We start from the raw sequence: 17,807 nt of genomic DNA on the forward strand, positions 1-17,807 counted from the left end.
TGACATCACTAGAGTTCTCCAGGGGCCGTGGCGCAGTGATCCAGAGACCCAGGGTAATCCTCTTGTCACTGGGTTCAAATCCCACCATGGCTGTTTGTGAAATTTTAATTCAATTAAACAAATCTGTAATTAAATGTCTAATCATCACTGTGATATATGTATGTTGGGAGTTTGGGGTGCGTACTGCTCCTTTAAGCGTGCAGATCATGTTTTAGTTTAGCTTATTTATTATTGTCGCAAGTAGGCTTACAATCACACTGCGACGAAGTTACTGTGAAAATTCCCCAGCCGCCACACTCCAGCGCCTGTTTGGATACAATGAGGGAGAATTTAGCATAGCCAATGCACCTAACCAGCACGTCTTTCAGACCCTATGGCCCATGGGGTTAGCTCCCACCAGTGTGGAACCTCGTTAAGCAATCTAGGATTTGACTGTGGACAATGCACACCTGTAATAAAGGGCAGAATTTTCCTCTCCTGCCTGCCACGGGAATCATAGCGAGCGGGGGACGGACCAGGCAAAGGTCTGTTGACCTCGGGTGGGATCTTGGGGCGAGCGTGGCCAGAAAATCCCACCCAAAGAGATCCCAGTGTTTAAGCTACGAGGCCTACTTCGTAGTTCTTCTTGCAGAACCCTTGGCGACATTCATAACAATGACCATTGCTGATTGTTGTAAATTACACCTGGTTCACTAATGTCCTTTAAGGAAGGAAATCGGCCATCCTTACCTGGTCTGATCTGCATGTGATTCTTGACCCACAGCAATGTGGCCTACTCTCAAATGCCCTCTGAAATGGCCTACCAATCCACTCAGTTCAAGGGTAGTAAATGGGCAATAAATGCTGGTCCGGCCATTGGTGACCACTTGCCATGCAAATTTAAAAAAAACTGAAGCTTTTGATTGGGCAAAACACTAAAACTTGGAGACACTTAAGAGGACCAGAAACTGAGCCAACAAATCCAGCACGAGCTTTCAAACAACTTCTTCTGAAGCAGCTAGAATCAGGCCCTTTGTGAATATTATGGACATTGGGAGGAAAGACTAATGCCATCTTCTATAGTCATTTAATGTAAAAACACCTACGCTTCCACAAAGCCTATGAAACACAACTATTTTATTCTCTGTAATGTTATTTCAATAATTATGTCCCTTCGGAAAAATTATTAATGAACATCTACTGATCTAGAACATTAGTTTACCAATTTAGAGACCACATTTGGAATATTGTGTGCAGTTCTGGTCACCTCACTACAAGAAGGATGTGGAGACACTGGAAAGAGTGCAAAGGAGATTTACCAGGATGCTGCCTGGTTTGGAGGGTAGGTCTTATGAGGAAAGGTTGAGGGAACTTGGGCTTTTCTCTTTGGAGCAGAGGAGGTTGAGAGGAGACTTGATAGAGGTTTATAAGATGATGAGGGGGATAGATAGAGTGAACGTTCAAAGACTATTTCCTCGGGTGAATGGAGCGGTAACTAGGAGGCATAACTATAGGGTTCATGGTGGGAGATATAGGAAGGATGTCCGAGGTAGGTTCTTTACTCAGAGAGTGGTTGGGGTGTGGAATGGACTGCCTGCAGGGATAGTGGAGTCAGAAACTTTAGGAACATTTAAGAAGCTATTGGATAGGCACATGGAGCACTTCGGGACGATAGGGAGGAAATAGCTTGATCTGGGTTTCAGACAAAGCTCGGCACAACATCGTGGGCCGAAGGGCATGTCCTGTGCTGTACTGTTCTATGTTCTATGTAATTTACTCTTAACAGATACCGAAAACACTCAGAAATCTCAAGCTTAATCAGATGAGAGAGTTTGCAGCAGCTGAAGAATAACATGTTACACATGGAATATTTCATACATTAAGGCACAATTTAAATCTTAAATTAATCACCGCAAAATGCTCGGGCAGCGTGCAGATGTACAAAATGATTCACAAAATAGAACTGTTTTCAAGAAGATCTTTAGATTAGAACACCAACAACTGATTGGATTAGATTAAGACAGACGGATTATTTTCCGTTCCTTGCAAGCGCCGCCCAGTCTTTGGTTAGATAATGCTGTCGATTTCTTCATATGTATTTCCTGTTCAAATATAGTGTGTATAAATAGGCTGTTGGTATTGTCTTTGAAGGGAAAGCAATGAAACTATGCAAAAGAGTGAATCTGATGGGATGTGCAGTTGCCTCAAAAGAGGTCAAACGTCACAGTTCAACAAGATGTTGGAAAAGAACACAAATGGCTACTTGTATCCTAGGATATGTAGCACTCACACAAGCTTATTTGATTAAACTGGAACCAGCAGCTCAGTATTATAATTCCATCTGTTGACATTAAACCACGGACAACTGGCAGATGTGATTGCCCCAGCAATTTTCACAGCTGCTGACTGACATCACCCCACCTTGTGTCAACAAACACGAGAGATGTGACGGTCACCCTTGCAATGGTTATTAAACCTCACTGATATAGTCAGTGCAGATCACAACAGCAAAGAGTAGAAATTATGAAGCCCAGTTTATAAATGCAATTTCATTGTTATATTCAGATGCCTTTCTCGGTAACATCTAATCCGACAGGAAGATGGATCAAAGGAAGCCATTTTTGGTCTGTTCTTGTCCTCACCATCCTTAAAATAATCAACGAGAAACTAATAACCTGATGGGGAGGTGGTAGCACAGTGGTGTTGTCGCCAGACTAACAATCCAAAGATCCAGGGTAATGTTCCGAGGACTCGAGTTCGAATCCCACTGTGTGTGGCAGATGGTGAATTTTAATTCAATAAAAGTCTAATGATGACCATGTCAATTCTTGCAAAAACCCATCTTACCTGCTCTGGCCTACAAGTGACTTCAAACCAACAGCAACGTGGTTGACTCTTAAAATGCCCTCTGAAATGGCCGAGCAAGCAACTCAGTTCAAGGGCAATTAGAGACACAATAAATGTTGGCCTTGCCAGCAATACCCAGATCCCATGAGTAGAACAAAGAAAAGTACAGCACAGGAACAGACCCTTTGGCCCTCTAAGCCTGTACCGATCATGATGCCCTAACTAAACTAAAAAAAACCCTTCTGCCCTTACTCGGTCTGTATCCCTCTATTCCCTCCCTATTCATGTACCCATCCAAATGCCTCTTAAATGTTGCTAATGTGTCTGCTTCCACCACCTCCTCTGTCAGCGTTTTCCAGGCACCCACCACTCTCTGCGTGAAAAACTTCCCCCATACATCTCCCTTAAATTTTCCCCCTCACACCTTGAACCTGTACCCCCTTGTAATTGACACTTCCACCCTAGGAAAAAGCCTCTGTCTATCCACTCTGTCTATGCCTCTCATAATTTTGTAGGCTCCATTGGGTCTCCCCTCAACTTCTATCTTTCCAGTGAAAACAATCCTAGTTTATTCAACCACTCCTCATAGCCAAAAAAAAACCCCTCATCCGTTATAATCTCCCGTTCCTCCCTTCTACCACAACATAACTCTTGTCTTCACTCCCTTTCTCCAGTTCACTTTGCCTGTTGGCTTGGATAGGCTCCAATCTAATACACACTTCAATTCTGAATCTGATCGTATTGATCGAATGCAGTTCCCATCCTCCACAAAACAACCTGTCGATGTCATTGATTCTCAGTGGCATCTTCAAGCTTTTGCTTCTGTGCTCCTTAATTAAAAGGAGATAACCTTTTCCAGCATAATGCGTCGACTGCTTTTAGATCAGAAGTTGTAAAATCAATAAATCTTTTCCATTAGACGGAACTGACTAGAAAAGGACGGCAGAGCCCGAAGAGATAAAAGGAAACAAAATATCCATTGCATTCCATGGAAACCATTCCACTTTGTCTTCAGACAATTCAGAAATCTTACAAGAAATTCAGTCTCCAAAATTGATTTCATATTGCAACACAAAGGAAACACAAAGAAATCATTATATTTACATAATGCTTTTCACAATCTCAGAGAATCACCACTTTAAAGCCAATTATATAAAGGCGTTTGAATCAGAAATATTTTCAGTGGGTGTCTCACTCGTTGCTTGAACCAGCGGCGAGACACCTGCGCTGACACTTAGGAGGAGGTACCACTGCATCTTCTATCCATCGGGCAGTTAAGTGGACAGCAGCGGGCCTTCATCCAGACCAAGGACCTTGGAAGGTGACTTCCTGCCTGCCAAGAGCTGCCAGCCAATCGGACTCAGCGGTGTGCTACATAAGAAGCCATGGCTGCAGCCGGGACAAAATCCCCTGGACTCCCAGAATTGTGCAGTGTCACAGGGAAAAGGTAGGTGCTGTTGGGGGTGGGGGCAGGGGCGGTCTTGCGGATGAGAAGATGACAGCAGGGGCGGGGGAGTGGCTGCCATGGTCACCCTTGATCGGACAGATATTAATGCAGACCGAGGGACTGTCCACCCCTCCAGCTGACACGTGGTTCACACAGTTTATTCAGTTGTGCAGGTCACATGTTGGCAGGCCCACCTGGAGCTGAGAGGATTGCAAAAGTGTGCAGGTTAGGTTGATTGGCCGTGCTAAATTGACCCTTAGTGTCAGGGGGACTAGCAGGGTAAATATGTGGGCTTATGGGGATGGGGCCTGGGTGGGCTTGTTGTTGGTTCAGGCTCAATGGGCCAAATGGCCTCCTTCTGCACTGTAGGAATTCTATGATTGCAGCAGAGGCAGGAAGATGGCCTTAAGCTGTCATAATTGATCACTTAGTGGACTCCAGTGGGCAGGAAGTTCGACCATTGGCTTTCATGCCGAGGACTTACTTCCAGTGGAGTTGGGAATGCATCAGATTTGAGTCCTGAAGCCGATCCACAAATTTTCAGGTACATCTGCCCCTTCCTTCACTTCATAGAATCCCTACAGTGCAGAAGAAGGCCATTCGGCCCATCGAGCCTACACTAACTCTGTCAGAGTACCTTACTCCCACTCTATCCCTGTAATTCCCCCACTTGGCTAATCCATCCAACCTACACATCTTGGGACACTAAGGGGGAATTTAGCATGGTGAACCCACCTAACCTGCTCATCGTTGGAGCGTCTGCATGCCCAGTCTCCGGAGCACCCAGAGATAATCCACGCAGACACGGGAGAACGTGCAAACAAGGCTGGAATTGAATCTGGGTCCCTGGCATTGTGAGGCAGCAGTGCTAACCACTGTGCCACCCTAACTGCAGAAGCAGAATGTTCTGGCCATACTTACTTTTATGCAGGAAACATTACAAAGACATTAATGTATGAAAACACCTCAAGGCATTTCACAAGAATGGAATCAGACAAAAGCTTCAATATACAAAGCTAAGTAGAATTTCTAGTCATGGTGTTTAAGTTCAGAAAATGCACAGAACCATTGCAGAACAATATTGTTGGGATACAGTAAATGACAGCAGGTTAAATAGATGGTAAAATTCCCATTCAAGTCCAACAAATGCGCCAATGCATCTGGTTTTCAATATTTAATGCGTGACACTTAAACCAGACAGCAGGTAGCAGAAATAAATGCCAGTCTTCCCAAACCTCTTTTGGTTTATTTGAATTAACATTAAGTTTCCTGCTCAGTTTCCAAATATTGCACCCTGAATGTCATTTGAAACAATTGAAATTTCTCAATGAATTGTATACTTTCAATGCTCTCTCTCAGAAGAATTTCAGGCAACTCTTGCTGTCCTATAATGTAATGAATTGAAAATTCCAAGCGGCCACAGCTAGCAGAAGTATCAGAAATGTCGAACCTAAAACAAAAAAAAAACAAATATGAAACATTAAAATATAAATGGTTTGTTTTTTTTAAAAAATGGAAACTACATAGCCAATAGGTGTGATGATTAGAACTGCAATTCTGCGTAGGTTTCCTTGGGGTGCTCCGGTTTCCTCCCACAGTCTAAAGATGTGCGGGTTAGGTGGATTGGCCAGGCTAAATTGCCCCTTGGTGTCAGGGGGACTAGCTAGGGTGAATGCATGGGGTTATGGGGATAGGGCCTGGGTAGGATTGTGGTCGGTGCAGACTCAATGGGCTGAATGGCCTCCTTCTGCACTGTATGATTCTATGATCCTAATTCTTTACAAGCCTTTACTAGTTCTAACTGAAATATCAGATCAAGTTGATCCAGAGGTCGGGTTGACAAATCAACCGGGTTTATTCTCAGGTCGATTAAGAGTGATCAACTGGCAAAGGGGATCTTTTTTTAAAAGTTTATTTATTATTGTCACAAATCGGGTTACATTAACACTGCAATGAAGGTACTGTGAAAATCCCCTGGTCACTACACTCTGGCACCTGTTCAGGTACACTGAGGGAGTATTTAGCATGGCCAATGCATCTAACCAGTATGCCTTTCTGACTGTGGGAGGAAACCGGAGCACCCAGAGGAAATCAATGCAGACACGGGGAGAACGTGCAGACTCCTCACAGACAGTGACCCAAGCCGGGAATTGAACCCGGGTCCCTGGCGATGTGAGGCAGCAGTGCCATCGTGCTGCCCCTCAGTAAGGGAACGACATAAGTGAGAGAGGATCACTTTGAAAAGGTTAAACATCAATGGAAAATGTGAGCAAATGGGTTAACATATCAACGGTATAATAAATAACCATTTTGGTTTGACATCATTTACTGGACCATAGTTAGAACTTTCTAACTCAAGATTCTGCATTCTGTTGTCACAGTGAGAGACACACTCAGGGTGGGACTTACCACCCTTCCCATGGTGTGCTTTACAGCAGTGGGGGTGGCTCAACATTGGCAGGAGGCAGGACCTTCCGGTCCCATCAACGTCAATGACGGTTTGCGTTGTTCGCCAGCCATGCCACGGAGATTGGGGGGTGGTGGGGTGGGTGGGGGGGTGCACGATTGGGGCTGGATAATCCCGCCGGCGGGAAAGATTGGAAAATTCAGTCCTCAGATTCTAGGGCTGAATGATATTCCTCTGTCAAAATTCCATGGCTCTTCAATGGAGCTAAACAGTTTACCTGGTGGGCACATGAAATTGGAACCCAAATGGGGCACTTCAGACTTGAGTAAGCAGTGTATTGTTTAGCCCAAATCAAACACTGATCACTCACAGTTGGAGCGACCAATCTGTAATTTCAGGTTGTTCAATTGTAAATCAACAACGTGGAAATCGTCAATTGTTAGCGGTGACCAATGAAAAAAATGAAAAGGTATAAAAGTGAAATGCTGAGGCTGTTGGAAATGGTAAATCCTTCGTGCACCAAGCAGCAAAGTGCAGAGACAGAAATAACATTTACATTACCGCTCAATGGCCAATTGTCAAAACTGTTGGCCTGAAACGTTGGCTGGAATTCTTCAGCCATTCGCGCCAGCGGGAATCTCCGGTCCTGCCAGCCACCCACCTCCATTCGCCGGTTTCGTTGCAGCCTGGGGTGACATCAATGGGAAATCCCATTGACAGCAATGGGACCAGAAAATCCAACCACTAGCAAACAGGACGTCGCCTTCCACAGCTGAGAAACACATGGCTGGTGGGGGGGGGTGGGGGGGGGGGGGGGGGGTCGGGGTCGGAGAATCTCTCCCATTAATTGTCTTTCCCTTTCCACAATCTCTGTCTGACCAGAGGGATGGCTACATCCTTAAGTTGGGATCATGAGGGGAATATCTGGGGAAGAATGAGGATCTTTGGATCTGCCCATATTTCAGGCTCCCAGCTTAAATATTCTGAACATCCCATCATGCCACCAAATTGGACTATCCTCTGCTTATATATCCTTTTGTTTCAAGCCCTGTGGCTACAAATTAAGTAGTTACCCAGTTATTGAAGAGTGCATGTTTCCTGTGTGAAAAAGTCCTACCCCGGCTGATATGCTTACCTGTGTTTACATTAATTCCATTCAACAGAATCCTTATTTGCTTATATTCTAGAATAAAGAGAATGGGCACGTTAGAAAGGATTAATCAGAAAAAATCTATTTGAATTGCTCAAATAGCAGTTCAAGCTTTATAAAGGAACTCTTAAAATGAAGTACAATATCCACATAGAAATAGTCTGGATTAATGAATGAATTAATTTTTCCAAAATGTTTCCATTTGTTTAAACAACATGTACCAGATATTTTTGAGGAACATTTCCCCTTGGACGATCTGGGAGGCAACTGCGACTAATACTGCAGCAATTTTGACATCGTCTTCTTTTCCTCAAGACTCTCAAGTCTCTCAAAAGCAAACTAATTTGCCAGTGTAAACTCAGGTGATGTTTAGAAGTTTGTTTTTTCAATTTTGTTATTGGCTTGATATATTTAAGAGTCTGAACTTGGTATCATTTGGTTAATAGAGCAAGAAAATAAACATTTTAATACGGGTGGCACAGTGGTTAGCACTGCTGCCTCACAGCGCCAGAGACCCGGGTTCAATTCCGGCCTTGGGTGACTGCGTGGAGTTTGCATGTTCTCTCTGTGACTGTGTGGGTTTCCTCCAGGTGCTCTGCTTTGCTCCCACAGTCCAAAGATGTGCAGGTTAGGTTGATTGGCCATGCTAAATTGCCCCTTAGTGTCGGGGGATTAGTAGGGAAAATACATGGGGTTAAGGGGATAGGGTCTGAGTGGCATTGTTGTCAGTGCAGGCTCGATGGGCTGAATGGACTCCTTCTGCACTGTCGGGGCTCTATGATTATCAGAGGGCAGAATATTCCTGTCTCGCCCACCACGGGAATCATAAACGGACAATGCAAAGGACCTTGGGTGGGATTTTCCGGTCTTGGGGTGAGCTGGAAAATTCCAACCAGTGTTTCATGCAACAGTGCCTGTAACCAGATATTAAAATGTCTGAATATGACTGAAAATTATGTAGAATCATTGCTAATTACATTAGTGTACAGTAATCAGTTGAGTAAATTTAAGAAAAAAAGTGTTCAAAGCTTTCAAAATGTGCCTATTAGTGAGGAAGATGTGAGCAATACACCCACCCCCTAAAATTCAGCTCCGTGCGACTGTTTTACCCATCGCCAAGTCTGAGTTGGTTAATATCAAAATATAAGCCTATCCCTACATAAAAGGAACAGCACTATTTGAGTTTGTACACTATCAAATGAAAAGAAGTCGTGCCATGAATTTCTATTTCTCTACTATGACGAAGAAATTATGCTCCCAAAAAACTCTTAAGTGGCGAATTTGTGTGAAAACTGGAGTAAATCCCGCTGGTTTTTTTAGTGGGAATTTCAAAATAAATCTCCCACTCTGTGCACTGCAGAGTGCACTCGCGTGATTCGCGATAAAAATCAGTGCGCAGTGACTATCCCTGCGAGGGGGGCTGGCAGCACAGTGCTGAGCGGGCCACTGTGCATGCGCCAATCTGTCAGCGCTGAGATCGGCGCAAGTGCAGTGGCCCCTGTCTGTTGGCCTCTTGATTGCTGGCCAGCTCGATCGCTGTCCCGCGACCCCCGCAACGCTGGCCCACCACCCCCCTCTCACGCCCAATCATTGGCCCCCCAAGCTTACCCAGAGCCAGCCTCGACATCCCACAGCCCTGGTCTCCCGCGTCTCCCTGACCTTTCCTTCCCCCCCCCGCCCCCCCACCCCCCCCAGCAGTTCCAACACCTGAGCAGGCTCCCCCCGCCACCCCCCTCCCCCCACCGATGGCCAGCCCCGATCGCTGGCATCCCTCCCTCTGTCACTCAGCCCCAGTGTAGAGTGGCAGAGAGCACCCCCCCCACCATGCTCCACAGATCGCCCCCAGAGACCCTGTCCCAACAGGCTCCTCCCCCATTAGGCTATTCCCCCCTTGGCACTGCCCCATGCCTGGGCATTGGCACTCTGCTCTTTGGGCTGTGCCTGGGGCACAGGCTGGCACTGCAAATGTGCCAATGCCCAGGTGGCACCCACCCCAACGCCCGACTCTCTGGAGGGCCCCAATTTCCTCCCCTTCAACCCAGCGGGGTCAGGCTGTCAGCTCCCCAAAAGTGGGGAGCTACTGTAAACCCCGCTGGAGTGAAATGCTTCTGGCAGGGGGGTGGGGGGAGCGGGCCCGGAGATTTCAGTCCTGGGCCCACTAATAGCACTTAAATCAGATTTAAATTGTCACTAACATAAATTATGCAGCTCCGCGCTGATTACTGGTGCAGAGCTGACGGTGCCAGAAATCTGGCACTGGGAGATGCATTTGGGGCCGGACATCCAGCGCTGATCCCGCACCGCCTAAATCCCCCAGCCCACTGCGCTAAAAAAATTAGACCCCCTCCCACCTTATCACACTGACCTTTCCATCTTTTCCCTCCCTTCTACCTTTTCCTGCCTCTTGATTAAACCTATTAAATCTCAAACCTTATGCAGTTCTGATGATAGGACATCAACTTCAACGTACGTGGAAAACCACAGACCTCGTCTGCAGCTGGGATTCTCCGGCGCCACTGCAGTGAGTGGAGTTTTGGCTGAGTGCCAAATTCTCTCCATTCTCACTGGCAGCGGGGTGGGTACAGGCGAGATCAGAGAATCCTGCCTGTTTTCTTTGTTGCTCCCCTGCCTCCCAGAGTTGCTGCCTGACCTGCTGAATATCTACTACGTTTTCTGCTTTCTGTTTTGGAAAGTTATCTTGGGGGTGGCACGCTGACACAGTGGTTAGCACTGCTGCCTCACAGCGCCAGGGACCTGGGTTCGATTCCCGGCTCGGGTCACTGTCTGTGTGGAGTTTGCACGTTCTCCCCGTGTCTGCGTGAGTTTCCTCCGGGTGCTCCGGTTTCCTCCCACTCTCCAAAGATGTGCGTGTTAGGTGGATCGGCCATGCCAACTTGCTCCTTAGTGGTGGGGGGACTAGCTAAGGTAAATGCATTGGGTTATGGGGATAGGCCCTGGTGGGATTGTGGTCAATGCAGACTTGATGGGCCGAATGGCCTTCTTCTGCACTGGAGGATTCTATGATTCTAGCTGGTGCTAAGGTAACTGAATTTTGTTTAAAAAAATGTGGGGTTTATCCGTTGTAAGTTAAACCCATTAAACTGTGCTGGTTTGATGAGGCAAGATTTTTATCCCACGCCGCAGCACGTTTCGCAGCGAGGGCAGGTACCGTGCATTCGCTCGGGCCCGGATCTTATGATTCCAGCATTGTCAACAGGGTTTCCCACTGAATGCATCCCTCGCCGTCAGGAAACCTGTGCCGGGGTGCACCGTCAGCGAGGGCAAAATATCCCACTGGCATGAACGGTAGTAAGATTTTGCCAATGGCTTCTGCCTTGAACAGCAATTGCACCACCTCAAGTTGCTTTCGAAAGGAGGTTGTGCCTTTGTGGGAACAGGTCTCTTCCTGTCTGTTGAAGGAACTAACTTGTGATCCAGGGGAAATAAATATGAAAATAAGTAAAAATGATCACATGGAATGTTTAGTCATCTGAGTTCACATGAACAGCAGCTGATTTCCATATAAAGAAATTGCTGACAGCTTTATGTAAACCAGAGTTCTATTCCTCACATTTAACCCTTCGAGGATGAGAGGACTTCAAGGTTGGTGTGCAACAAACATTGAGCGAATGCAACTGTGATCAGATACACACACACGCGCACACACATATGCGCACACACACACGTACGCACACGCCCACACACATGTGCGCACACACACGCCCACACACATGCGCGCACACACACGCCCACACACATGCGCGCACACACACACGCCCACACACATGCGCGCACACACGCGCCCACACACACACGCCGACACACATGTGCGCACACACACACCCACACACATGCGCACACACACACGCGCCCACACACACACGCCCACACACATGCGCGCACACACACACCCACACACATGCGCACACACACACGCGCCCACACACACACGCCCACACACATGCGCGCACACACACACGCCCACACACGTGCGCGCACACACACGTGCGCGCACACACACACACGCGCCCACACACACACGCCCACACACATGCGCGCACACACACGTGCGCGCACACACACGTGCGCGCACACACACACACGCGCACACACACACACAAGTGACTGTCAAACCTTCTCTTGCCCCAAACTACAACGGGTCGTGAGTGTAGCGCAGTTCATCACACAAACCAGCCTCCCATCCATTGACACTATCTACACTTCCCGCTGCCTCGGCAAAGCAGCCAGCATAATTAAGGACCCCATGCACCCTGGACATTCTGGGCCCAATTTTACCATTTTGATTTTAAATGCTGGGTGGACTTGAAACTGGGAGTGTTTCAGGTCCAACTTTTAGACCCGTTTTCAGGCACCCCCAAACGCACTCTGCCTGAACAAAAATATCAGCGATTCCGAATCATGCTGCACAAGCCTGCAGTCGGAGCTTAACGTACCCAAAATCCTGCAGCTCCGATCCGTGCCTCAAACTGTGCATTCGCAAGAAAAAAATTGATAGAATGCGGTTTCTCGACACATCACTCCCGGGCCGAATAATGCCTCCGCCTGGCCTCCACAGATATTGCCCCACCCCCCAACATTATTGACCCCTTTATCGTCTCACCCCCTCTGCCATCCAGACTGATCGCGGGCCCCTCCCCCTCCTTCCCCTTCCCACTGATCTCAGGCGGAGTGGCAGCGGAGCCCCCCCCCCCCCCCTTTGCCCTCCCTCTGATCTCAGGCAGAGTGGCAGCGGAGCCCCCCTTCTCCGCACTGATCTCAAGCAGAGAGCCATCTCACCCACCTACCCCCACCACCCCCCCCCCCTCTCCCCCGCCAATCTCAAGCAGGGAGCCGTCGGACGCTCGATACTTACCTCCTCACTAATTGGAGCTACCGAATCGGACTTTTGTAGAGCATGCCTGTTTCGAATCTGGATGGGCGAACGGGTGGTAAAGGGGGAAGTGCCGGTAAGGTTGGGCGTGCATCCCATTAAGTCAATTTAAATGCGTGCAAATGCATTTAAATGGCCGTCGCGCCCATTTCGGGCGCCGTCCCGATTGCGGCCACTTTCGGGCCTTGGTAAAGGGGGAACCGGCGTGGAGGCAGGTGCAGATTGCGCAACTCGCCTCACGCCCGACTTTACCAAGTTCCTGATGGTAAAATCGGGCCCACTCTCTTCCACCTTCTTCCGTTGGGAAACAGATACACAAGTCTGAGATCACGTACCAACCAACTCAAGAACAGCTTCTTCCCTGCTGCCATCAGACTTTTGAATGGACCTACCTCGCACTAAGTTGACCTTTCTCTGCACCCTAGCTGTGACTGTAACACTACATTCCGCACTCTCTCCTTCCCTTCTCTATGAACGGTATGCTTTGTCTGTATAGCGCAAGAAACAATACTTTCCACTGTATGCTAAATACATGTGACAATAATAAATCAAATCAAATCAAACCTAGTCTGGTTTAATTGATCAAAAGAAGACTTTTAATAAGTATACAGAACCATTTGCTAGTCATACTGGGGTAGTCAGTTTCTTCGTGAAATTAAACATCGGTGCTATCCCCAAGCTGTTAAAAGCTCACTTATTAGGGTCATTGAACTCGAATGATCCAACTTAATTTTAAAGCCTCTCTGGAGGACGACAAACAATTAGCAAAAACTCTGAAATGATGATTAATCCCATTAGGGAGTGGCCAGCTTTTTGCAAGGGGAGGGTTGGCTCGTGCAAAGAAATTACAGACACCAATTTGATGGTAAAAGTTTATCCAATCTCTTGCACTAATAATGCTGATATCAGGCGAATGATGGTGAAAAGATCTGTGCAGCAGGGCAAAAACTCTGGGCACCAATTTAAGAGTGAAATTGGAAAATCTATTGTCAAGGGGAACAGTTCAGGATGAAGCATCAGCAGATAGGTAAGGACCCACCTTTGTACAGAGCACACATCAATGAATAAACGCATTTTCAGAGAAAAGGTAGCAGGAATCAAAGACTCTCTTCACCAAAAGCCTGTGAATGTCGGATTATCCTGTGTTCAAATACTCAAGACTGGAAAGGTCCAGGTTGACAAATGCAGGTCAGATACAGATAAGCCCTGGTTGTTGTTCCCTGAGATCCCTCACCGATATTTCACTCAGCCATGGTGTCGTGATTTTATCATTAGACTGCACACAATGGGTTCAAATCCCACCACAGCAGTTGGTGGAATTCAAACTCAGTTAATAAATTTGGAAGATGAAGCTAATCTCGGTAATCGTGACCATGATAACCATCATCGAATGTTGTAAAAACCCATCTGGTTCACTGATGTCCTTTGGGGAGGAAATCTGCCGTCCTTACCCGATCTGGCCTCCATGTGATTCCAGGCCCACAGTAGTGTGGTTGCCTCAAAGTAAAGTAAAAGTAAAGTTTATTTATTAGTCACAAATAGTCTTACATTAACACTGCAATGTCATTACCGTGAAAATCCCCTAGTCGCCTGCTCGGGTACACTGAGGGAGAATTTTGCATGGCCAATCCACCTAACCTCCACATCTTCCGGACTGTGGGAGGAAACTGGAGCACCCAGAGGAAACCCACGCAGACATGGGGAGAATGTGTCGACTCCACACAGACAATGACCCAAGTCGGGAATCGAACTCGGGTCCCTGGCGCTGTGAGGTAGCAGTGCTAACCACTGTGCCACCGTGCCGACTCTTAAATGCCCTTGGAAATGGCTGAACAAACAACTGAGCAATTCGATACGGGTAGCAACTGCTGGCTTTGTCAGTTCCCATGAAAGAGTAATTTGAGGTCCATTTTCTCGTCGAGTCAAACCCAGACTCCCGACAATAAATTGAACAATACGAGATAAAATCTTTACTGTTTATGTGGGAATTAAATGAAACCAGAGCACCATATGAACATTATAAAGCACTGTCCCGTTGTTCTCTGGTTAAAACAGGTTTAATAAAATTGCAATGTTATATTATTAGCCATGATGATGCTACGAACTCCAGGCGTCAGGTACAATGAGGAGAAAAAAATCTTAATCTGCAGTAAAGCCTCTTTCAGTCACACACAGTTACACCAGAAATCAAATTAACCATGAACTGCAGGAATCAATGCCAGTCTACACCCCATTTCAATATAGTTGAAGAATTGTCAAGTTTTACATTTATTAGTTTCACAAGCAGGCTTACATTAACACAGCAATTAAGTTACTGTGAAAATCCCCTAGTCGCCACACTCTGGCGCCTGTTCAGGTAACACTGAGGGAGAATTTAGCACGGCCAATCGAGCTAACCAGACGTCTTTCGGACTGAGAGAGGAAAGCGGAGCACCCAGAGGAAACTCATGCAGACACGGGGCAGAACGTGCAGACTCCGCACAGACAGTGATCCAAAGCCGGGAATCGATCCCGGATCCCTGGAGATGTGAGGCAGCAGTGCTAACCATTGTGCCACCATGCCGCCCCTTTTCATCTGGTCCCAATTCATGGTTTTATAGACTATAATTGTTGGAACAATGTCTTCAAAGATGTCCAACTTCGCTCTGTCGTATAATAAGTCTCAACAGCTTCTGGAGAGCAATGAAGGGCATCGTTTGAAGAAGAACAAAGAAAAGATTATTTTAGGGCTCCAACATTATAAAGAGACATTAAAAAAATTGAAGTGACTTCCACTGCAGAAAAGATGATTCAGAACAGATGTGGTTCAGGTTTAAACATTGAATAATCTAAAGCAAACAAGAAAAAAATGGATAATGCAAATTATTTTATTCGACTGTAAGCAGAGGACTAAGTGTAGAGTTCAAGTGGTAGATACTTGGAAAAGGCTCTCAAATGCCACAGGTAATTCCAATTTAACATATGAACGTGCAAATTCGGAGCCTGCTCCACTATTCAGTTAAATCCTGTCTGATTTGATTGTAACTCCAACCACACATTCAAAGAACAAAGAAAATTACAGCACAGGAACAGGCCCTTCGGTCCTCCAAGCCTGCACCGACCATGCAACCCAACTGAACTAAAACCCCTACCCTTCTGGGGACCGTATCCCTCTATTCCCATCCTATTCATGTATTTGTCAAGACGCCCCTTAAAAGTCACTATTGTATCTGCTCCCACCACCTCCCCCGGCAGCGAGTTCCAGGCACCCACCACCCGCTGTGTAAAAAACTTGCCTCGTACATCTCCTTTAAACATTGCCCCCCGCACCTTAAACCTGTGCCCCCTAGTAATTGACTCTTCCACCCTGAGAAAAAGCTTCTGACTATCCACTCTGTCCATACCCCTCATAATCTTGTAGGCTTCTATCAGGTCTTCCCTCAACCTTCCTCGTTCTAGTGAGAACAAACCAAGTTTCTCCTCATAGCTAAAGCCCTCCATACCAGGCAACATCCTGGAAAATCTTTTCTGTAGCCTCTCCAAAGCCTCCACATCCTTCTGGTAGTGTGGCGACCAGAATTGAACACTATATTCCAATTGCGGCCTACCTAAGGTTCTATAAAGCTGCAACGTGATTTGCCAATTTTTAAACTCAATGCCCCAGCCGATGAAGGCAAGCATATCGTATGCCTTCTTGACTACCTTCTCCACCTGCATTGTCACTTTCAGTGACCTGTGTCCCTGTACACCCAGATCCTTCTGCCTATCAATACTCTTAAGCATTCTGCCATTTAGTGTATATTTCCAACCTGTATTAGACCTTCCAAAATGCATTACCTCACATTTGTCTGGATTAAACTGCATCTGCCATCTCTTCGCCCAAGTTTCCAACCGATCTATATCTTGGCTGTATCCTCTGATGGTCCTCATCAATATCCGCAAATCCACCAACCTTTGTGTCATCCGCAAACTTACCAATCAAACCAATTATATTTTCCTCCAAATCATTTATATGTATTACAAACAGCAAAGGTCCCAGCACTGATCCCTGAGGAATGCCACTTGTCACAGCCCTTCATTCAGAAATGCTGAAATTCCTGCCTACCCTGATAAGCTTTCATCCCCTTGTTAACCAAAAAGCTGTCTTACTCTGTCTTAACACTGCTTCCACCATCTTTTGGAGAAGAGAGTTTGAGAGACTCACAACCCTCTTGAGAGAAAACATTTCTCCTCATCTCGTTCTTAAATGAGTGACCCCTTATTTTTATACAGTGGCTCCTCGTTCTAGATTCTCCCACATCCTCTCTAATCCAGAAGTGAAGACCTCTTATGCTCTTAAAGGTTTTGATCAAGTCGCTTCTCACTCTTCTAAACTCCAGTAGATATAAGCCTAACCTGTCCAACCTTTCCTCATAAGCCCATTCCTGGTATTATATTTCTGAGAAAAAATTCTGCTGAGCATTTATTTGAAAAATGAGATTGACAGTCATAATCAAGTCCAAACATTGGTGCTAAAGTGCTGCATGGTGCAAAATAGAAGGTTTCTAAATCTTGGTAGTTTAGAAGTGTCATTTCAAGGCAGCCGTAGACCAAGAATACATACTGTAGGATCGAAGCTAACTATTTTTGTTCAATCATGGGATATGGGTGTTGCTGGAAAGGCCAGCATTTAATTATATTTATTCTCCATCCCTACTTGCCATCGAGATATAACATACTCAACAGCCTGTGCAACACCCTAATGACATCACCACCAAATCATGTGATCAACTCTTACAGCAATCTGCAACCACTTAAATATATATAATCAAAGTATACTTACAATGGAATGGACTTAAACCAATTATTACAATTAGAAACTTCTAATATCTTACATACACATACTCTTAATTGCTAAGTACATCTTAACTGATAGAGAAAAATAATACAAGTTGCAAATTTAAATATATTGAGATATTTGCTTTACAACCTTGATGAAAATAGTTATTGACCACAGAAAACCTGGGTTAAATGGGATTAGTTGCTTTCTTGTTTGAGATTCTCCTGATCGCTCAATGGGCATGATCTTACCTGCCGTTCACGCTACGCTCCCGCGGCAGCAAGTTTG

The 17,807-nt window shown here is 46.1% G+C and overlaps 1 protein-coding gene across 4 annotated transcripts in view; it reads right to left on the reverse strand.

Annotated features, from left to right (window-relative positions):
- Positions 1–3,802: 3,802 nt before the first annotated feature.
- The window catches only part of LOC144479844 (uncharacterized), a 67,016-nt gene continuing 53,011 nt past the window's right edge, over positions 3,803–17,807 (reverse strand). For 2 of the 4 annotated variants that reach the window (XM_078198835.1, XM_078198834.1), the window contains exon 5: positions 13,295–14,218. In XM_078198835.1, the coding sequence (XP_078054961.1) occupies positions 14,169–14,218 (50 nt within the window). In that variant the 3' untranslated portion in view covers positions 13,295–14,168. Of the gene's footprint in view, positions 5,724–7,815; positions 7,864–13,294; positions 14,219–17,807 lie in introns of those variants that run through there. The other 2 variants (XM_078198833.1, XM_078198832.1) reach the window with 2 other exon arrangements.

This window comes from Mustelus asterias, chromosome 27 (assembly GCF_964213995.1).
Source record: "Mustelus asterias chromosome 27, sMusAst1.hap1.1, whole genome shotgun sequence".
NCBI lineage: Eukaryota > Metazoa > Chordata > Chondrichthyes > Carcharhiniformes > Triakidae > Mustelus > Mustelus asterias.